The sequence below is a fragment of the Castor canadensis genome, chromosome 4 (assembly GCF_047511655.1).
Source record: "Castor canadensis chromosome 4, mCasCan1.hap1v2, whole genome shotgun sequence".
NCBI classification, from domain to species: Eukaryota; Metazoa; Chordata; class Mammalia; order Rodentia; family Castoridae; genus Castor; species Castor canadensis.
In genome coordinates, this window is record NC_133389.1 from 89,159,167 (window position 1) to 89,182,607 (window position 23,441).

At 38.2% G+C, this 23,441-nt stretch overlaps 1 protein-coding gene across 16 annotated transcripts in view; it reads right to left on the reverse strand.

The window, feature by feature from the left end:
• Nckap5 (NCK associated protein 5) overlaps nucleotides 1–23,441 on the reverse strand; it is a 927,122-nt gene that overhangs the window by 159,992 nt on the left and 743,689 nt on the right. For all 16 annotated transcript variants that reach the window (XM_074070606.1, XM_074070604.1, XM_074070603.1 and 13 more), the window contains one exon: nucleotides 18,675–18,794. Coding sequence is in view for 15 of the 16 variants with exons in the window: in XM_074070604.1 (XP_073926705.1) it covers nucleotides 18,675–18,794 (120 nt within the window). In the remaining variant the exon portion in view is untranslated. The remainder of the gene's footprint in view (nucleotides 1–18,674; nucleotides 18,795–23,441) is intronic.

Here is a 23,441-nt window from a genome sequence, read left to right on the forward strand (position 1 = left end):
GAATGCTTACATATAACTTAGCTATAAAAACCCATTTATTCACAAGATCTTTTCAAATAGATCTTCAATCAACTTTTCAACCTCTCCTGCTGTACACTCTTTTTCAGTTTATATTTTGCTTCATGATAATTAATTTCAAACACTAGAGAATATTTGGTTATCACTTTTTCCAGTATTAGGTTTGAACTCAGGGCCTTACACTTGCTAAGTACACTACCATTTGAACCATGCCTTTAACACTTTTTGCTTTATTTTTCAAAAAAGATCTCCTACTTTTTGCCATGGTCAGCCTTGATCATGACTAGTACCTCAGTCCTCCTAAATATGCCACCCACATAGTGGAATTACAGGCATAAACCACCATGCCCAGCTTGTTTATTGAGATGCAGTCTCGATAACTGTCTATCTGGGATGACCTTGAGCAATTTTCCTAATCTCTGCTTCTCAAGTAGCTGGCATGTCAGGTGTGAGCCACCACACTGAGATTGGTTATTATTTTCTTATCACATTGTATTCACTCTTGTGTCTGTGGGTATGTTTTCTTTCCTCAGTCTTACATAGCTACTTTCTTTTTCTTTACTGGTCAAATGAGAGGTTTTAACTATTTTGTTGGTATTTTAAACCTATTTTTGGAAACATGCATATTAATACATACCTATACACAGACCTGCTCACACACATATAAATCTTGAATTTATTAATTTCAGCTTTCATTATCAGTTAATTCCTTCTATATTTTCCTTGGATTTATTTTATTGTCCTTTCCCTAATTTCTTAAAGTATTACATCTTATTATTTTTCTTTATTTCCTTATACTAAGGAAATTTGAAGATATCCAATTTCCATTTGTCCTCTCTCCCATATAAAATTTTTGCTTGTGCCAGGTCTCATGGATTTCAGTGTGAAGCCTATTTCTTTAGAGAGTTTCATAGTTCTCTTTGATATAAGGGTTGATTGTCTAGGAGTATATTTTATAATTTACAAGTGGTAAGACATTTTGGCTCTTTTCTATTTGCTTACAAATTTGTTATCTGATGATCAAAGAACTGACCTGTATAGCTACATATTTTTAATTTATTACATTTTTCTGCTTGACAAAGACGTAAGTGATTTTTCTCAATGTTTCATAGATATATGAGAATAATGGATATGGCTTTTGAAGCAATGTGGGGTTTGGTATATAGCTATAAATCAAGCTTATTGACTACAGTCCTCATTTACATCCCTATCTATTATTTGTCTATTAAAATTGCTCAATTCTGAAAGAAGTTTTTGTATTCATAGGTCTCTTTCTGTGTTTTTGTTTTATCAGGTTCACTTACTTTGTATATTTAGCTGGTATGATATTGGGTGCCTCAAATTTTATATCTTACTTTTTATTCATAGCTTATAATTTTTAAATTACCTGATAGTCTGCTTTATCTGTTTACGGCTTTTAACCTTAAATTCTACTTTGTTGTAATTCCTCCACACTTGTTTCCAATATATTTGCATTTCTTTATTTTTAGTTATTTATTTTTCCTCTTTCTTTAGCATCATAAGCTGATGTGTGTGTGTGTGTGTGTGTGTGTGTTACTGGGGTTTGAATTCAGGGCCTCGTGCTTACTAGATAGGTGCTCTACCACTTGAGTCAAACCCACAGCCCCTGTTTTTAAATGAACAGTTTACCATTGAGTTTAATTTTCTAATCTAACCTAGAAACCTCTAACTTGGATTTTGGCAATTCTAATCTTATTTGCCTTTCTTAAAGTACACATCAGTATAATGTTGATATGCTTAGTTTTATTCCTTCTATCTTTCTTTAGATCTCTTATTTTCTATTGGTGGTTCATCTCTTTCCAAATTAATATTTTTACTGAGTTACTTGCTATTCTTTTTATCTCAATAACTTAAAACCCTACTATATTCTTTGGCCCTAAAACATATACAATCTATCTCACACTGTGAGAAAACCTGATATTTAAAATTTCCATTCCCCTCCCTCCCCAGACACACTCCTACCACTGTCTTTGTATTTACCTGACCTAATGAGTAAAGATTTTGAGAATGCTACACTTTTGCTTCCCCTGCTCTTCCTCCTTTCCCCTTCCATAGATATTTGGAACACTTTTACTCCTCCCATCCCTGACACCTCCCAGCTCCATGGTTTCACTGAGGATAGTTCAGCATGTTAACATTTGGATTCATAGAATTTCTCACGAAATCATCTGTAAAACAATGTCAATATGTAATCTGTTCCAAGAGTCCTTAGGAAGCACATTGCATATTATCAGAAGTCTATCATAAATGTGTATGTGTGCTTGCATAGGCACACATAGAGTTTCTATATATTCTTCGCAATATTAACACATTTTCCTACTATTGCCACTATCTTAATTTTAAATAATGTATTTTTGACTCTACAAGTAATATAGGAATACATGTTCACTATAAAGGATGCGAATTCTGTAAGAGAAATAGTCTCCATCCCTCATCCTATTTTCTTCACTAAAGTTAGTCACATGAGTATTGCATTCATTTTTCCAGAACATTTCCATTCATTTAAATATACACTACATCATTGCTTTTCTATAATTGGTTGAGTATATGCTTAATATAAATAATATGTTAACTTTATTGCTTTGTAACTTCATTTTTTCATTTAACATACCTTAGATGTCTTTCTTGGCCAGTAATAGAAGTTTAACTTGACACTGTTAAACTGTGGCATGATATGGGATAGCATTGTTTTCTGATGGGCATCTAGGTTGCTTCTATTAATTTTCTATTGCAAATAGTACAAAATATGATTCTCAACACAGGAATTACAGTTCCTGTAGAGTACAATGGATATGTGGAATTACTAAGTCAAAGGGGAGATGCTTTTTCTACTAAATTGGCATCCAAGAATTATTGATTTTACTTATAATCCCACCAGCAGGGCAGAGGATTTATATTTTCAAATGCTGTACATAAGATTATTTGTTTCTCTCTACCCTTGATAGCATTCAGTATTATCAAAATTTTATTTATACCAGTCTGCTAGGTGCATAAAGGGTATCCTGTGGTGTCATTTGCTGATTACTAGTGAGGTCAGTGTCTTTCTATAGGTTTATGAGCTATTTGTGCTTCCTCTCACATCAATTCCCTGTTTCTGCCCATCTTCACTCTCATTTTTTTCAGTTCATAATAAATCCATAACTCTACTTCATAGGGATTACTTATAGGCTTTAGATTTAATCCTTCATTATTACATATATGAAAATGTCTTTTCCTGGTCTGTTGCCTATCTTTGCCTACTGTACATGGAGTATTTGGTCACAAAATTAAAAAATTTTTATTTAGCTCAATTTAATAATTCTTAACTTTATGTCATCTTGGTTTTATGTATTGTTTAAGAAAGTATCCAATACACTAAAATTGAAAAAAAAATAGTCTTCTGTGTTTTTTTTCAGTATTTAAATAGTTTTGTACATTTTGGACATTAACCCATGCAAAATTTATGTTGCCTCATAGGGAAGGCTCCCTATGTTATTATTATTTTCAAAGATACATTGTCAGATGTTCCCCAACTATTCATTCATAGATCATCATTCCCCATTGAACTCTTATCATAAAATAAAATTCCCATATAAAAACAGGACTGATTTTGGATTTCTATCTTCTATAGTTTCACTCACACTTTTCTAGTTGCTACCACCTTATATTTTGAAGTACCACAGGGTAGTTTTTCACCCTAAGCTTCTGTGTAGTTATTTCTTTTCAAAGATTTCTTGGCTACTTGAGAACATTTCTAACCTCCCAGGTAAGTTTTATAATCACCTTGATTAGACTCATAAAAAAATTCTCTTGGAATTTGTTTGAAAATGCATGTGATTTTAGATTGGCTGTGTGGAATTAACATTTTTATAACACTGACTTTTCTCATCTCTTAGATATATAATATGTGTCCACTTATTCATTTCTTCTCTTCTTTTCTTATTGTTTCATTCATTTAGGTCTTACACATTTCTTATTAGGTTTTATTACTGGATAGTTCATATTTCTTATTTATATTACAAATGGAATCTTTTCTCAATTACATTTTCCAATTGGTTCTTACTAATATATAAGAAATTTATTGGTTTTTGTGTGTTTTTCTAATATCAGTCTACCTTGGTGAACTTATTAGCTTTCAATTTTTCAGAAATTCTTCACAATTTCTTTCCTGCAGATGCAAACCTCATTTTCTAGTAATAAGCATTTAATTTAATATATTAGATTTAGAGATAAAGTTTCAGAATTGGGATTTAAAGCTATATGTCATGTATAACTTCCCTTTCTTTATATTATTTCACACTAATTCTTCTCCTCCTCTTATCCTTTACCCCATTTTCTTAGCACAAACTGAACTATAACAGAAAAAAAGGATTTTCTGGTTTCTTATCAAATCCTGCATGTTACCTACTGAGATAAAAAATATTTATGTGACTTTTAAAAGTTCAAACAACTTAGCACCCAGAAAATTGTAGAATTAGGTTAGCTTCTAGAATGATTATTATAATTTCTAAGATATAAACAGAAATAACAGTGGCTTGTCTGTGCCTCTTTCACAAGTTATATAAGCAACTACACATCATTTTATCCATTTTATTATTCCATGGGATGATCTGTGTAATATGTTATGAATGTGTGTGAAATGGGGAAATTTTTGTGCCAGGCAAATATAATTTGTTTTCAATTGTATGCTTTTAAAGAGTAGGAAGTGGTCATATTTATATTCTAATCGTATGTAAGTATGTGCAAAGTGGCTGAAGGCAGTCATAAAAATGCTTGAGAATAGAAGACAATGAAAGGTAATTAAACTCCAAAGTGATTCAGCATTGGAAGAGATATAACACTAGTATAAAAATGGAGCAAAATGATGATATCATGATAATATAATTAAACAGTTCTTCTTGGCAGCACAAGTACTTTACATATGCTCAATTCTAAAACCTACAAACACATCCAAGAAGTCAGAATTTTTGTTTTCTTTCCTAAAGGAGATAACTGAAGCAAGGTTATAATATTAATAAGTAGCAAAGATTGAATTTGAACCCAGGTGTATTTCACTGTAAGTCCTTATGCTTCCCTTTCCTATTTATATTATTTTCCTTGGAATCCAACTATCCTCCTATTTAGCAACACTGAACAAGTACACCAAGTCTTAGGATTACACTTCTAAGTATTAACAAGGACTAGATGCATTTGGTCACGTAACTTATTGAACATTTTCTATGGATACCTTCAAAGAAGTACTCACAATTTATATTGTCATGAATCAAACAATCAAAAGTCATTGTGGAAGAACTCCTGATACAACTACATGGCTGAATATCAAACATGTTAAGCATGTTATACATGATATGATTCCATTTGAGGAAAACTCTTGAAAAGGCACAACTAATCCACAATGGTAGAAAGGGTTCAGTGGTCGTGTGGGGCTGGGGAGTATTGGAGATTGACTGGAAAAAGAAAGTGGGGAACGTTTTTGGGCAGATGAAGAGTGATGCAAATGTTCTCCAGAAGCAGGTCACATAAATGTAGGGTGGGTTTAACGGTTCCTCTTAACTAGGGCAAGTACTAGGAAACTGCTTTTGAGAATTCACAAATTAATGTCATGTGGCTATTTAGTGTTTTGGCAGTCTGATCAGCGAATAGCCACAAAATTTAGCTACCAAAATAAACAGCCTGGCAGCTTATTGAGCAATCCATTGTGGTAATCCATCCAGATGCACAAAGGGCACACACGAACATCTCAGATATTCTGTTTTGATATGAAATTAATGCAGTGAGCAATTTTTTCTTTTTTAGCAATGAACATAGCATTATAATGGGAAGGCAATTTTGCATCTAAGGCATCAACTTGAGTGTTACCTCTTTTGTTTCAGCTTTCCTTATTTTTATGGCAAATTCTGCTGCAACATTAATGGTAATGGCTTTTTTGCACTCTTATCATTATGAAATCTTTACTTTAATTCAAGGACCTCAATGCCTGCCTAGAACAACAGCAAATGTATCAATGAAATATGAGCAAAATGTATTGGAAAGCATCTGTACACACCTCATGTAAAAATGCACACGGGGTTCTACTCTGAAGTTATGATTAGCTTCATTACATAAATATAAATCTGTTGTGCATGAGGATTCCTATGCAGTGATCCACATCCCCTCGTATTACATAGTTAGCTATATGGGAGGCTAAAGCAACCACATGAAGGAAAATCTGAAGATAATTCTCTCTTTGATGAGGACTCGTACTTTGAATTTACAAAGGTGGGCATTCAGAAATATCACATACTTGGCAAGGATAAAAAAGCAGTCCTGAAGGAAAGAATATAACAGACAGGGTTGAACACAATGGGAATGAATGACAGGCCAAGAACGGGTGTGGCATGGATCACCATCATGGCTTCAATCTCAATTTAGGATCCATTTCTTAATTAAGGACATCGATAGACTTTACATGTTCCCAGAACATCGTGAAGTGGCAAGCAAAATTTTCTCTTTAGCTGGGAGAAAACCTACTGCTCTGCTCAATGCTCAAAGGATCCTGAGACCTAGCCAGAGCCCCCCTGCCTGCCTCTCCTTGAAAGTTAGCCACCAAATTAGACAGTTCAGTCCGTGGTGTTTCCAACCTGTCCTACTCCAGCATATTTCATGCTCATATTGTTGTTGAAATACTCACTGTGAGCCATGGAGCTAAAAGCCCAGAAGGATCTGCTTAAAGATAATATCCCTACAGAATACTTAGAAATACCAATACCCAAGAAAGACCTACAACAAGTCAATAGTGAAGAGGAATTGATTTAACACAGTGTATTTGGGGCCTAATTACCTCCTTCCCTCAGGCCACAATTTTGGAAAAATATCATTGCTAAGAAACCAGGTCACCTGCTGCATCTCTCTGTTTCCCTACCACCCAGATGCAGGCCATTAGCCTTCGAGGAAAAGGCAAATGAGAACTGCAGTGTTTTTCCACATCTGCTTTGTGGTGGTCATTGTGTTAATCATGTTAAACAGCTTGCCACTGTTTTGTTGTTCTGAAGAAAAATCAGTGTTCTAGGAATTTCAGGAACCAGCCCAATATCACCCAACCAAACTGTAATGGACAGGAGAGAATCCCAGCCTACTTGAATCTTTGTATCTTTCTGCAGCATCACTCAGTGAGTTTTCTCCCTAGTACCTCTCAGGGCCTCTCCAATGGGCCTCCTCAGAGCTGGAGGCACTCTACATAGAACACACTTTGCAACACTGTGCCAGGCATAGATCAATATGCATCAGACAACAGAGGGTACTCTTGGAAGTTGAGATATGATACTCTATGACTCCATTATCCATTGGCATAAATGTGTTTCTAGGGCAAGTGTTTTGATCATGTTTCTTGGTTATTAGATTCACATCCTTAGTCAGGGAAATATCTATTATTATGCCCATAGTGGTGTTGTCTGTAACTGACCATTAGGACACCAACCACATGTATTTAACTTGATTTGTCTAAAGTGTAGCACACTGCCAAGTCCAAACAGATCCTTAAATGCCTTTCAATTGGTTGATTTGCTGAAAGCTATTGCAATAGCCTTTCCTTATGCAGCCTGGAAAAGCGATGAACGTGACAATTGGAAATGAAGGTCTAAGCAGGCAGTAGGTACTTTAGGCAGGAAGCTCTGGGATAAAAGAACCGTAGAAAAAATGCAGCAGCAGAAGCCTCTTCCGGCTTCATCCTCCTACTTGTAAAAGAGCAATAAAACCCTGGGCCTATTGCAAGGATTCAGTGAGAAGACTTCTGCTTGCTAACAAGATACGGCATGACCTCACAGTTTTATCAATGTAACTACCAGATATCTGTTTCTGAAATTCCATGATGGCCCTCCTCACATCTGGTTTAAGAAATACATGTCACAGCCTCCATACAGCCCATGTTAGTCTGACAAACACACAGACAACCACACATGCTAGGTGACAAGCACATGGACTACTAATTGGTCTCTAACGAGAGCCCTACTTGGATTCTCTGCCTCTGTCACTTTGCATTACACTACAGGTAAGTATGCTCCTTTTCCTTCTATGCCACTACCTGAAAGGTAGGACAAGGAAGAGGCTGATCAACCACAGCATATAGCAGGAGGTACTGTGACGTGTTTGTGTGGCCTGTTTAAGGTCACCAGTGAGTCAGCTGTTACACAGAGTTTGTGACATACAGGGAAATGTCCTTCATTTTAGTGATGCTCAAAGCAGGCAAATGGCCTGACTTTTAGAATTTTTCAAAAAAGAGGCATTATTTTACTTGCTGATTTTTGAGACATAAAGATGACAGTGATTGTCAGAACCTGGCCCAGGTGAAGAACCCAGTTCCTGCTTTAAAGGCAGAAAAGGCAGCAGAATACAATTGTAGGAAGATGGTTTTATGAACAGGAGACTTGGCAACATTTCTTGAGCCTCCCAGCCTCACAAAAGTGGCCTACCAACTCACCTGTCCAAACATTTCCATCAGGGCTTGTGTGTGCTTCTGCATGCGGTAGGAGGTATGAGTGGGGAATATCTTTGTGCCCTTGAAGCTAATTATAATTTGCACCAACTATTCTGGTGCAAATTATAAATCTGTGGCATCAGGATTTGAGAACATCTTGCCTCATGATACCTATCTCCATTCCTGTGATCATTTAGAGGGTTACTAAGAACCCAGTCCCAGTACAGCTCAGTGGATGCTGCAAACCAGGCATAACTAAGGGCCAATCCACTTGCCTCTAGGGTCTGACACTCCCAAGTAGCACAGGACTTCAGTGATGATGTACCTGAATTCCTCGCTCCAAGGAGTCTTGGCATTTCTGGGTGGTGCTAATCCATCCTGGATGCTTCTATCTGCCTCCTTGGTGGCTGCTCTTCCTCTCCCTTCCCTCCCTGACTGTAGTCAGAATTGAGAATGGGAAGACAATCTTCACTGCAGTCTGACAGGTTAAAGTCTCATTTCAGAGTTTCTTAGAGAGACATGGCAGACTGAAAATCACTGTCCAGTTCCAGAAAGTGGCCCCTGAATGTGTCAGGGCAGCTCCCAAACAAGTGCAACCTTTTGTAAAAGAGGTTTTAGAACAAAACTAAAATTGCTTTTCACTCTTGGAAACTGGTCTTTCATGTCAGAGTTTGGGTTACTTAATCTTTTTTGTGTCAGGAATAAGATTTCCCTGGTGTGACATCCACTGATAGCAATGGACGTTCTGCAACTTCCAGTGCCAAGAAATGAATGCTCCAATCTGCATAATCAAATCCCCAGGTAAACATCACCATTACTTTCTTAGTACTTTCTGTCCCTTGCATTCCCAAATCCTTACATTTACCCAAAGTTCAAGAATATGTAACATTCAGTAACAATTTTTATTGGGGGGGAACATTTAAGGTTTCTATGATAAACATTTACTACATGAAATTTACCGAGTCCAGAATAATCAGGTTTTCTTTTGTGTTTGAAATATAAAAAAAAATAAGTCCTGAATGTTGCATGCTACAAGGTTCATTTCCTGAATTTACATATCAGCCTCTTAGTCTATGCAATATAATGTTGATTTATGTTCCAGGTTTGAACCTTCACTTGATGTTAAAATCCTTAAAACACAGAGAGCTCTTCATTTTTTACCAACTTCCTAATTTGGCTTAACTAGAGTCTTCCTTCAATAAAAAGCTAGAAAGAGTTAGTCTTGAAGGTCACAGTGACAGAGAATTCAACTAGCATGATGGTCCTTGGGGGTTTGTTTTTTCTATAGAGCGCAATGAGTTCATCTGACATTGGTGGAAGAGCTTGGGAGGGCCAAACATGGCAGAATTGATATAAAATAACTTTATAAAAGTATGGCTATGATCAAAGCCACACCCTGGGATTAAAGAGATTATAAATTGCATTATTTGGCTCAGTTCTGAATTTAGTTCACAAACTGCTTCTCAAAACCTTGTTACCCTAAGAAATTACTCCTCCTCCTCATAGTCAAGTTTTGCTATTACCACCTCCTGTTGGACCTCTGATCCTAAATGTTTCAGTTGCATTTCTATTGCACAGCTGTTCTTTTTTATTTTCTCTCTCCTTATTAATTAATGACCTTGTTAGGTCTGAAGCTGTGTTATAATTATCTCTGTGTTCTTCTGAGCTCCTGTAGTGCTAAGGATGTAGTACGTGCTCAATGAATAATATAATCAATGTTGGCTGATTATGAAGCTTTGTGCCCAGATGCTCTGAGCACATTCACCATACTTTAAATGAAAACCCATTATCGGTAGGGCAGAGAAAAGCAAGCATATCACAGGCCCATCCTGGACCACAGATGTTTTCAGGGTCAAGAAACAGTTGAATGGGGGGGGTCAGTCATTATTTAAACACTGAGAGGGTATACACTGCATTTCCAGCTTTAAAAAAATGTCTAAAGCTTTGTCAGCACTGTACAGCATCCCCACACAGCCATAGTGGGCTGGAACAGGCAGCAGCATGCACAGCCTCTTCAGCTTATTCTTTACCTGCCTCAGCTCCTGAAGCATTTTATATTGGGACATGAGATTTTTCATTATTTCTAGTGACAGCATGGAGCCAACAGTGCTCTTGAAAGCAATTATTACATATTTGGGGTGTATCTAATTTTAGGAGGATACAAAGAACAGGACGTCAGGTGCCTTCATTAAGGACCTAAAAATTTAGGGACAGGGTCACTGAGATGGAGGAAGAAAAGAAACTCATACATGAAACAACACGCAAACATATGTCCCTCTGGTCAAAGGTACACCTAATAGGACAGTTTCCGACAGGTATCAGGAGTTAACAATTCCAAGGTGAAACCCATGTTCCAGTTCTCATTGGCAACAAGAGATAAAACAAGAGCAAAAACTACAACAAAAATACAGTAAATAACAGCAGCATCAATAAAAAAAAGCCCAGAAATCATTTACAAGGAAAGAGAATTTCTGCTAACCATCCTGATTTAGGTAAACACAGGATTTGAAAGTTTCAAAGCCTACTTTCTTCATCCTGCAGCAGATGCAATACCCTGAGGCTGGCTCACATTCCCTCCCTGCAGCCACTTCATTTGTGAAGCCATCTCCTGCCACCTACTCTTACAAAACTGTCTCCCTTGCTCCACAGGTTCATTTGATCATTAATTCACTCAACATTAGCACTTTTGTTCAAGTTACACCTTGGGAGGATTCAAAGGTCAATGAGGCAAGGTTCTTGTCTCTAAGACACTAAAAGCTACTGCAGTCAACCAAAGAGTAGAAATCACAGACCACATTCACCTTCCATAAAGATGCTGACAGTCAGCTGATCACAACATAGCATTTAATCAGGATGCACGCACTGGGCTTGGGAGTGAAGAGCACACAATAACAGATAAAGCAAATAAAACAAACTAACAGCTCAAGCAGGCTTGGACTCAGGAGCAGGATATGTGTAAGAGATTGAGGAAGGAGGGGCTTATATTCCAGGAGCATGTGCAGAGCATGCGGGTTTAGAAAGAGGACTGGAAGGAGCGAGGATGATTCCCCTGTGCCTTCACACAATCTCTTTCTTCTGGCTGGCATTCATTCTCTCCCCTCTGCACCTAGACTCACACTGAGGCATGACTTCTTCCACTAGACCTGCACCAGACCCTCTCCAGTTGGAGTGAGGCCTCCACCTGCCCTTGCCCACTTGCTATAACATCCCAGGTGCCTCTTAACAAGTCACTTTGCTTCCAGGCTTCCTGATAGGCTCTGGAGGAGATGCAATTTTCTGCTGAATCTCTAGCACTTGCACACTCTTGTGCTCTCTGTTTGTTAACAGAATGAAGAGGAATGGCGAGTAGGGTGGAAAAGCATTGTGAACGGAGAAATGACACACAAAACAGAACAGCTGAGCATACAAAATGGAACAGTTGAATGGGACAGCTTCTCTGCAGGGGTGAAAGTATGTCTGCAAAGAATTTGTGTCTGGAAGAAAAGAAAAAAGCCACTGAGGGTGAAGTAAGTCTAGAGAGGGCCTCAGATGCATTATGAAGAGGGAAAAGTCACTCTTGCCCTAACCCTGAAGATTCTTTCTCATCTTCTATGCTGCTTGCTCTTACTTGATCCCAAACCACATTGTGGGTTACATCTCCTCACCAAAAGCTCTGTAGGAGCCGTGTGATCTTTCCATGGCCACTTTCGACACCTCTGACAAGCTAATATCCTTTCCAGTGCACAGTGCATAAGACAGAATCCCTGATGCTCACTCCTTATGTTTTCACGTCTGACCAATGCACATAAGAAGCTTCCAAAGTTCTCTGATGACGCAGGATGGCAGGCTCACTGCCAGTGAATATGCAGCCATCTGGCCCTGTGTTACTCAGCATCCCCGAAGCACCGAAAACTGCTTGTCCTGCTGCCCTGGGGTCTTTCTAAATTAAATATCCGGTTTGCAGGGCAGGGCTGTTGGCATCTTTGTGGCTAGTGCACAAGCAGCCACAGGGCAGGGCTGCTCAGTTTCAGAAACTCAGAAAGCAACCCCATGCCAAGCAGGGTGGGGACAGATGCTCTAAACTTGTTTGGATTTACTTGTCTCTTTCCTTGACTCCTTCTTGCTCATGAGAAGCCCTAGTGAATTAGAATGAAGAGCTTTCATTGTCCAAACTCAAGAAGCACAGAGCCACCTTTAGTCCTTCCTTTACTTACCCATTTCTACCGTTTTCCCCAGATTCTAATGCTCACATAATGATTTCGCCTGCTTTTCATCCTGCTTCAGTCATGTATATTTGAAAATACACAAAGGGTAAATATGTGCAACTTCTGAAAAGCAAAGAGCCTACATTGAAAATGAGTAATATGGTTAACATTTTCCAGAGTCTGTGAATGATCAAATGTCCTAGAAAAGCATATCTCCACATTGGCTGTTCCCTTGATTGTTCAGTTCCAGGAAGTTCTATGTGGTTTGGTTCATTGTATACTAGTAATTATTAAGCTGACAAAGAGTGTAAATGTCTAAAAGTCTCTGCTTATCAGAATAAAAGAATTTTTAAAGTATGCATTAGGCACTGAGGGGCAGACATAAAAATATACATAAGTAGATGGAAGAAAGCACAATCTTCTCACAAAGAAAATTACTATCTTATTGAGGTTAGAAGATCCTCTTCCCAAATTAAATTCCAGGAAACAAGTATGTAATTATGTGCTAAACCATTAACAAGTACACACTGGGTATGTATTATGGAAAGTGATTGAATCTCTGGAGAGTGAAAAGCAACATTCAGTGAAGGTCTTGTCCTCAAAAAGATAACTATTGAGTTAAAATGAAAAGTTAACAAGAAACACCTAGTTACTTGAATTTCATTGGATGAATTCCACTGTCATGAGAGGTTATGATCTCATTGTTCCACACAGGACCATAAACTTCTTAGTCAGGTGACACAGATCATAGATCGGACATAAACTCCAGTAAGGGGAAAGTTCAGTGAGGACACCATGACCCTGGAAGGCCTCTGATTGGTGGCAGCACTGAACTGGACTTCAGAGAGAGGAATGTATTCTTGTGGAATGGTGGAGAGGGGAGTGTGTGGTATCCTGTCAAATCATGGGTAGATCTACAAATTTATCCTGGGCAGATTTACACTCTGAAAATAAAGATTTAGAGGAGAAAAAAAAAGAGGAACAAGTAGAATTTTTAAACCTTCTAATCTCTTCTGAAATAATAATCTTAAACAAAACACTAGCAAAAAAGAAATTACTGTAAGAAGTGACAGCAAATTTTTGTACCTTAGATCTAAGCTGTCACACCTTCCACCACTGACATGAATAGTCTACACTACAGAGTTCTTTTCCTTTTCTATCTTGGCTTATGGATATAGATAGTAGAACCCTTTGAAATATCAGATCAAAAGGAAAAGAAAAATTAACTGTCTTAGGTTGAAAATATGAGAATAATATCTTATCTGAATAACAAGAACACAAGTGTCCAAAACAAGACAAAGGAAGAACAGAGTTGAGAGGGGGAAAATCTTAGGTGCCACAAACCATGATCCTTTCAGGAATGTGTAAATACAGAAGGTCTCTGATTGTGAGTCTACTAAAGAAGGCTGTGCTCCACTTGACCACAGTAAGACAGGAGAGTAGGGAAGTATATTTGGCCAGGAGAAGGTAGAGATTAACTAGATAAAGTATCATAAAAGTCTTGCCTAAGACATGCCCCAAGTCCAGTATAGGATATGTCCCCTTCAGGAGATCTGCGAACTTTCTTGGAACTTCATTTTTTGTGATTAATTCAATAGCCACTACATAATGATAAAAAGAAGGTGCTTGTGCAGAAGAGAAAGTCCTCAAGGTAGTGTATGTGCTGAGGGCTGGGGAACCTGTCCTCTGTCCTCAGATGACCACTTACAGCTCCATATATACATATATATATCGACTGCATCTCATGTATGTAATTATAACCGAATGCATTATAGGTAGCAACATGCACAAAGATATATTAGATAACATCCTCCTGTCAATCAAACTTGTCAATCACTCTAGCCCCTCCTGCAAAGACAACCCAGATTTTTCCTGCTGTTTGTCCAACAACCTATAAATTGCTCTTTGAACTAAGATTGGGGCTTCTGTGCCATCTGGCCAGGGCCCACCACTCTCTCTTGTGGTGTTTCCTCTTGACTATACTTTTCATTTTCTTTCAGTAAAACTGTAGTACACTTGCAATCTGTGCCTCGTCCAATGCTTTGTTCATAGACTTAAGGATCTGAGTCATCTGAGACCATCCACTGATAAAACAGGTCGATCAGTTCCTCAGTTCATCAAAATGTCACTTAACATGGGGAATTAAAAAATGATCCTCTTTACCATCCATGTGCCATACAGAGGGAACACCAAATGGGAGTGAGGCTGGAGTAGGACAGACTCAATTTCAACAGATTTACGGATTTAAATCATTACTCTGTCAACACCAGCTGTGTGACTTAGCCTCTCTAAGTTTATGTCCCCAGCTGTAAAATGAGTGTAACGGTCCTATCTCCTAGGACTGTAAAAGATCAAATTGCTAAATGTTGTAGAATAATATCTGACAAAAGGTAAGCGCTATGTGGTTGCTCAGTGAGTTTTGGTAGAAAGTGTTGCTTCCTTGACTAGAGACTTATAGTCTTCCATTAAAGCCATTTGAGGAGCTGGACACATAGCTCAGTGGTAGATCACTTGCCTAGCCTTGGGTTCATTCCCTAGTTCTACCAAAACAACAAAAACAACAAAAAACCCCACAACCATTTGAGGAGCAGTTCACACACAGAATCTGTGCTTGTAACACAATGCACAGTCTCGCATGATTTTCTTACAGTTGACACCAATATTCAATTGTTTATTAGCAACTTGCCTATATAGAAGCTTTTGAAACACTTGAGTTTTTTTATTGGAACAATTCTTGTTTTGTATCATAGCTCACTGAATAAAACAGGATAAAGATTACATTATTAATTTTTTAACTACATAATTATCATGACACATACTCCTTACATAAACAAGCTGTTATACACGTAACTCATTCTTGGTGTGCTTACAACCCAGCTGGTAAGAGAAATGGTACATTTAGTGGAGAGCGCTTTGTGAGCTGCCAACATAGCAGCTTAATAGTAAAGGGGTTGTTCAATGTGATTTACAAGAGGAAATGGTGAGCATTGGTTAATCTAGATATGATCATGTAGACTCCAGTCCCTACAGGAATATTGCTTTAGGATTTTATTTGCTTTTCTGGCTTCTTGATTCTTTGGAATTTAGTTCAAATTGTTGGTTTTAATAGAGGAATATCTTCCTAATCTGAATTGTTACCACCCATTTTCCCAGACATACCATTTTAGAAATTAGAATTAATAGACAAGTTTATTGTGAATCTCAAGATTTTAATTTTCAGAAATTCCCTCTCCTATCATGGACCTAGATCCCCCTTTTTATTTTGTTTTGTTTTTGAGAGGGGGACTCACTAAGTTGCCCAGGCTGGTCTTGAACTCCTGGGCTCAAGTGAGCCTCCAGCTTCAGTTTCCCAGGAGCTGGGACTACCAATGTGCCTGGTTACCTAGCTCCATTTGTAAGTCATCAGAATCTGTCAACTAATTCTTAGTTTTTCCTTTTTTGTTTTATATAAAGGCTTGCTAAATGGTATCCATGTAATCTTTTTTTCCCCAATTTCACTGTTATTTATAAATTTTTTCTCCTTATAATTTATTTATTAAAATCACAATGTGTTCAAAATCTTCTTTCTATATTTCTCTTTATGTTGCTGCTTCACATTGCAGAGAATCCTAAAACTACGTTCATTAGAGAACAACTGGAAAGTTTTCTAAACCATACAGACAATCACTTAGAATTCTTCAGTACTGAATCTGAAGTCCATGGGCAGTAGCCACTGGGTCTATAATATTTGGAGCCAGGTGCACATTTGTGAGTTTACTGCATTCTACCTTCCATACTCTTAACCAGACTGTGCAGAACCAAACTGCCCAGCATCCAAGCATCCTTATAACATGGGGAAATTTCAGAAGAAGAAGCATAGGCACAAAGTCCTCCTAGATTTATGCAAAATAACCCCATAATTTACAGAATGAATTTATCATTTATTCATTATCCCATTCAACAAGAAATTACTGAGTATTCATGGATATGAAGCAAGTTCAGACGGCTCTTTTAAGCTTCACGGTATATACTTGGTTCAGTTAGATTCAAAAGTATCACTAGAAAATGAAATTATCAGTGAACTAATTAACAGATCACTTGAAAAGCCAACAACTTCCTTTCTCTGTGAGCTGTAAGATTTTAGAGGGCAAGCATCACACTTTCTATCATTCTTCTTCATAAAACTATTAACAATCTATCTTGGACAAATATTATTTAAATTAGAGTGGCTCCTGGAAGTGAAAATTATTTGGAGAAGAATACAAAATTTGCTGACTGAAAAGGCCCAGTGAGTAAACACTGAGTTCTGTTGCTTGCATATAACTTTTCCCCTTCCATTTGAATATGGATTGAAGAAACTTACAACAGCCAATGAAAATGTTTAAATATCTACAGCACACGTGTTCACTGTGTAAATAAAGAATCATGACTCATAAATAGGGACTGCAGACCCTTGAACACTGTTTCAGAGAGCTTCAAGTTAAAACAGGCAAAACAGAAAAATTCATGAACAGGCAACAGCTGTTAGAAGGAATTATAATATTGGATCTTGATTATGAGATTGCAAAAGAAACATGGCTTTGTACAAATGCAAGATCCCCTATGACAAACATTTATTATGGTTGGGACCAGGAAACAGAATAGAGATAAATGACTTTCCCCTCTGCCCCCCACACAATTTTTGAGTCATAAATTATGAATTATGCTCCAACAGATAAAGCAGAGAGGAAATTAATTTAAGAGATGAGATCGACTTTGTATTCAGAGAGCTGTTTTATTTTAATTTGGGGGGGGGAATTACATTTTGATGTTCAGCTTTACCAAACATCCTTCTTTCTCTGAAATGAATTGCAATTTCCCATTATTTCTCTGAGGAGTTCTAAGATGTCTATGCCAAAATTCAGAGGGCAAATTAGCAACACAGTCTCAACCATTTAGAAAATACTGTCCAGTAGAGCTTTCTATAATGATGAAATGTTCTACTTGTGCACTGTCTAATATAATAGCTGCTGGCCACATGTGGCTTTTGAAGACTTAGAATGTATCTACTTGGAAATAGGAAGTTAATTTTAATTTAATGCAAGTTTTTAAAGTAAAAATTTAAATAGTCCTATATAGTTAGTGAGTCCAGTGTTGAACAGTCTAGTCTAGATGATGAAAGGTTAGAGAAGGATTTTTCTCTCAACCAATGAGACCAAGAAGCTGTGGATAAATCTTTGCAAATTGCATACTGCCCCTGTGAAAACTCAATGCATGGTTGACAATTTGGGCCAGAAAACCTGTGAGCTCACTGCTCTTGGGATCCTTTTGGAGCTAATATGAACATTAAAAGAATCAAAAAGATTGGAAACAGCAAAGATCAGTCCTCCAACCCTCTCTACTAATTCATGTATTTCCCTCCTGGGACATATATTCTCCAGAGTGCTGTTAGGGCCAGCATCAAAATCATAAAAATGGTTTGACTTTCTAGAACTTTCCATGTTATGAAGGCAAGTGAAGGAAGAGTTCAGTGAGAAAATTCAGACAAAGAGGACCTGTTGAAATAGTGAACTAGACTCTAAGAAGTGTTGTGTTGCACAGAGAGAAGTATGTCTCTGCACAGACAGAAAGATGATAGCAAACAAACCCCCACTATATTTTTGATCATAGAGAGTTTGGAATACAGAAACGTGTTTTGGTGTTGTAGGAAACTCTTCCTTGTTCAGTGTAGAATGTATGTTTACTAAAAGTGGTTCCCAAAGCAATCAGTTATTTCCCAACTCCATTCCATGGTTCCACGTAGTTTACCACAGGACACTTTCTGATTGATCCTTTTACCTGTGCTTTCTTTGTTGGTGCAATTTCTTTATTTGAATGTAGCTTTTAAAAAGTCAAGAATTTAAGAGACATTCAATTATAATGATATATCCTGAGATAAGAAAGAATTGGGATTTTAATGCAATTACCTTGCCCCTAGAGATGCTAGTAACTTTTGAACTTAAGAAACTTCCTGTCAATAGCATTTCAGTAGCAAAGATTATTCTTTCCATGTAAACACATACCTGGAGGATCAGATCAGAACTTGGTCTGACTTGCTGTTGAAACAGGATGCTTAGTGTTCGGTTCTGTTGTTCCAAATCAAATACCCTTGTTTTCAACTTTACACATTCCTCCCGTAGATCCTATAACAAACAAACACATTGAAGGGAAAAAAAGCATATTTGTATATTATACCATATTTTATATGACACTTTAGAAACGTTAGTAAATAAATAGTATTTTATTCTTCAAAGCCCCCAGAAATAAATTGCAAAGAACATTTTCTTTCACAGACCATTGTGTGATAGAATTATTATGTGCAGGGAAGACCAATTTAAAAAAAGAAGCACCTTGAAATCAGAAATGTATTAATGTAGCATGCTATTTTTGAAGACGGTAAATCTCAGCGATATAAAGTCAATTTAAGTTTCCACCTATATATTCTGCCTTTTCAGTATATTCATGAAAGCAATCATAAAGTTCTCACCACAAGGACAATGATGTTTTTGCAATGAATAGAGATTTGATGAACTAAAGAAACTACCACTTCTGATAGAGCCTTTAGATGTCATTTGTGGAAAGGAGTTGAGATTCTCCACGCTGTGGCTAATAGAGTCATTGATGCATATAGTAGGAAGGGGTAACAGAAGTGAAGGATTTTAAAGGCCATGGTAACCTGCCCACTTAGCAAGTCAGTGGATTTCCCTATCTTCTGGGGGCATTCTGGTCCCCATGCTGAGGGACTGGGCACTTCCATAAGCCCATCTGGGCCACCTTTTGGAGTTGCTCTTTTGAATAGTTCTTACACCTCTGAGATGCTTTCTCCAGCTCTGAAGCAGAGGGCTGACTCACGGAGGGTTTAGGATTCACTGGACCCAATGGATTGCTGCCTTACTATCTCACCTGAGATTGAGGGTCTTGTGGGACTTGAATGCCTCCACCTTCCTTGATGGGGTTTAAGGCAGACCAAGAAGAATATAGTCCATAATCAATGTTCTTCAAAAGCCCATCCTTTTCTATATTTTCAAACTCTACCTTTCATAATTTGCTAATGTAAAAGAGTGTATTCTCCTCTCATGGTGTAGAGAACAAAGGTCTGCCGTTCCCTCTTCATTTTCCCTTCCATATCTTCTGGGGCAACTGACTGAAGTCCAGTTCAAACATCATCATCTCACTGTAACTTTACCTGGCTTCCACCAAAGACTGCTTTCTTTTCTGAACCCCACTAAGCCTTCAATGCCTTCCCTGTGTCACTTAGCACAGACTACTTCATGTGCATTTCATCTTTTGAGCTCTACACTAATCTTGCCAGTCAGATGACACATTCTTCACCAGGCCAACACAAGAAGATATCAAAATGAATAACTGCACAAGCAAATTGCTCTTACACACTTTTTAAATTTCCATCACATATGGTAGGAGCTCAATAAATGCCTGCATTTATTTACTGCAATTACCATAAATTTTGCTAGAGGGGATGATGATGATGGTGAATTCCATTTTCCAGTGACTGGTGTGATAAAGAGTTATCACACTCTACTTTGTGGATCTCTGCATTCTGACATGGAGCAGCTACAGGCCTTCCTTGAGAGCCTTACTGTAAGCAAGGGAGGGCACCAGTATCAGCTCTGGTCCCCAGGGCTAAATGGCAGTCACAGAGGTGAGTGGAGGATAGAGAGCTCTTGCTACTGGCGATGTACCATGAGCACATGCCATCAAATCCTGTACCACTAACTCCACTTGCAGCCAACAAAGAAACAGGCCAAGATATGGCTCCCTGCACAGTGTATGTGCTCCTCATCTTTTTTAGTTAAATGTGTGAGGGTCAGGATAGGATGATTCCAACTGGTTTTTGCAGGTAGGGTAGTGGGGAGAAATGCCATGTTGGGGATGAGGGAAGACGATTGATTGATCGATCCAGAAGGGCATTAAGCAGCTGTGTGCTTTTGTTATGGGGCACTCATGGCAGCCAGCAGTGGCCATTGTGGGGATGCTCCCTACTCAAGTTACAAGGCTAAGTTTGCTTTTTTATTTAGAATTCAACCTCTGTCTGTCTCATGCTAATTTTTGTTCTTAGCATGTGTATAACACTCTCTGCTCCTGGACACTAATTGTTTTCACTACTACTAATTAAGTAATTAATAAAACTTGACTGTGGGGCAGATAAACATTAACAGCACCCATTGGCTGGGAAAACACAATCATTCTCATTTACAGGTGAAGATATGGAAACAGAAGCATGCAAGTGTGGATTGGCAAGGAAAAGGGGGGCCTGAAAGCAACAGCACTCACAATTTTCAGCAAAAAAACTTAAGACTTCTTCAAATGGGTAAAATAATAAAAAGAAAGTAAAACTATCTACTTGCTCTACTAAGGCAATGGTCAGCATTTGTTAGTGGGAACACAACCCAAGGACCCCAAAGACTTCCCCATTGGCTCACACAGCTCAGCGTGTGGCAGGTGGCAGGCAGTGCTATTGCAATGTGATGCTGGTCTCACAATGACAAGCAGAAATGGAGCAGGTCTGAAAATCTGCAGCTAGAAAAAGAATTGTTTGTGCTGTTTTTAATATTCTTGCTATATCCACTTGTGCTGTGGATGGTCACTGACACCAGATAGCTGCTGTCCTATTACATCCCAGTTATAAAGAAAACACACATGTGTGCCCAGACACAGAGAGAGGAAAACAACTCTCTCTGACCACTACTGTTATACCCAGGCAAAGGGTGGCAACTGGCTATCTGCTTCCTCTGTGCTCACAATAAGAAGCACTGCTGAAAAGAAGAGGATGACACAGGGAGGCGCGGTACTCTGACCCTGCCAATTACAGAGGCAAGATCTAGAATAGCTCCCCAGGAAAGCTTTAGAAATGAAATAGCTCTCCTCAGTTTAGATGCCATGCTCTAGAATCACAGCGGAGGCAGAGGCAGAGGCTGGCCCATCTGTCCTCTATCACAATTCCCCGTGACTCCCTAACTATGTCTCAGACCTCAAGAGGTGGACCTCACTGAAAATATAAGGCTGTGTTTTCTGATATAAAAAAGGGAAATGATGTTTAACTTTACCATGGGGAAATAATGTCAACAATTTGACAGCACTCAATATCATATAAGGAAGTACAATGATCTTTGGGTTCAAGAAAATAGTCTTGCAATGTGCATGTCACTATCTACGGGAAAGAGAGACAAAGGGATTTTAGCTGTGTGCAAAGGGGAAATACACAAGGCAATGTGATACACTTGTCTAAAAGACCCTGTCCCTCTGAGTGATCCCAGACAGTGATTTCCCTGGAGGGTCCATGCACTCTAATCCAGGTATGTTTCACCTGCACTTGAGCTGAAGAAGATTCTGGACCACTGCTCCATAGTCCTATGGGACTACGGTTACTTTACGCGTGTGAGGAGCAAAACCATTACCAGCTCCAGGCTAAAGTCAGTTTAAGAAAATGCTGATTGTTTAGAAACAGGAACTCTGCTGACATTATCACTGGAGTATTGTTGAAAACTATTTAAATCTGAGTTTATCCTGGAAAATATTATATAGCCACACCTCCTTCAGAAGTTTAACATGGAATACACCAGACTGGAGGTTAGAGGGCTTGAGTTCTGGTCCTTATTACCTATGTCACCTTGATGAAGTGAAATATTCTAAATAGGCCTCCCTTTCCTCCTCTGTAAACTGAGGCATCACAGAAAACTAGGCTTTTCAAGAAACGGGATGTCTCACGCGCTTCATGAGTGGCTTGTCAAGTTAATTCCCTGAATCTAAATGGCTGCCAGACCCACCAGCCTCTTCCTGTCACATTCCTTCTCAGGTACATTTAGTGACATCTCCCTGTCTCTGTCAAGGTTGTTTAGACTTATCACACCTCACAAATGAATGCCTCAACATCAGATACCTAAAAGGCAAGCCAGGTGGCAGAAATGTGAGACTGAGTCAGGGTAATGCAGAGGAGGTAGTAAGTCCTGTGGTGAATGGAATACTGCAAGTCTTCATCCTCAAGTTCATCAGATACCTGGCAATTGTGAGACTCTAGGGTCCAAAGTAAGATCAATTCTGAAAAAGTTTGAAACCAAATTTATAGTTTTATTCCTCATGTATAAAAAGAATCAGTAGTTTTTTCAGAAGTTTTTAAAAGTTTTTTTTATCCTGACTTTTTGGTTTTTTTCTCCATGACCATAATTAACCATTGGATTTCAATCCATATGTTGATTTTCATCACATTCCTCTCTTCCCTGTTGTTCTACAATGGGGAAAACCAATAAGTGATTGAATGGGATCAGGGAGGCACAATGGTGCAAGGATAAGAACATGTATCTATTTTGCCACTTCCTAGCAATTGCAACTATGGGCAAATTATTTTCTTGTTCCTACATCACAGAGTTACAATGAGACTAAAAGGTCTTAATGGATTTTAAGTGCTGGATGACTGCTTTCAAATGCCCTGTAAATACAAATAGACCATCTTTAGGAGCCAGACTCTATCCAGAGCACTACTGAAGAAGTGGACACAGATGTGCCAACAGCCTATCCTACAAGGGACAGATGCAGGAGTTTTAAGTTCTTTCAAGGCTTAAAAAATGGTTTTCTGTTTCTACCCAAATATACTGTACTGCTGGATTTTATCACACAGCAGTGTGATTCAACATTGTTGAAGGCAAACACCAGATAAATATGTGGAAGTTCTACTAGCATAAAGGTAAAGATGAAATTGTGGATTCAGAAGAAAAACAGATACAGGGAAAATGCTTTCCTTCCAAGTTTGTTGTTAACAGCAAAAAACACTGAAG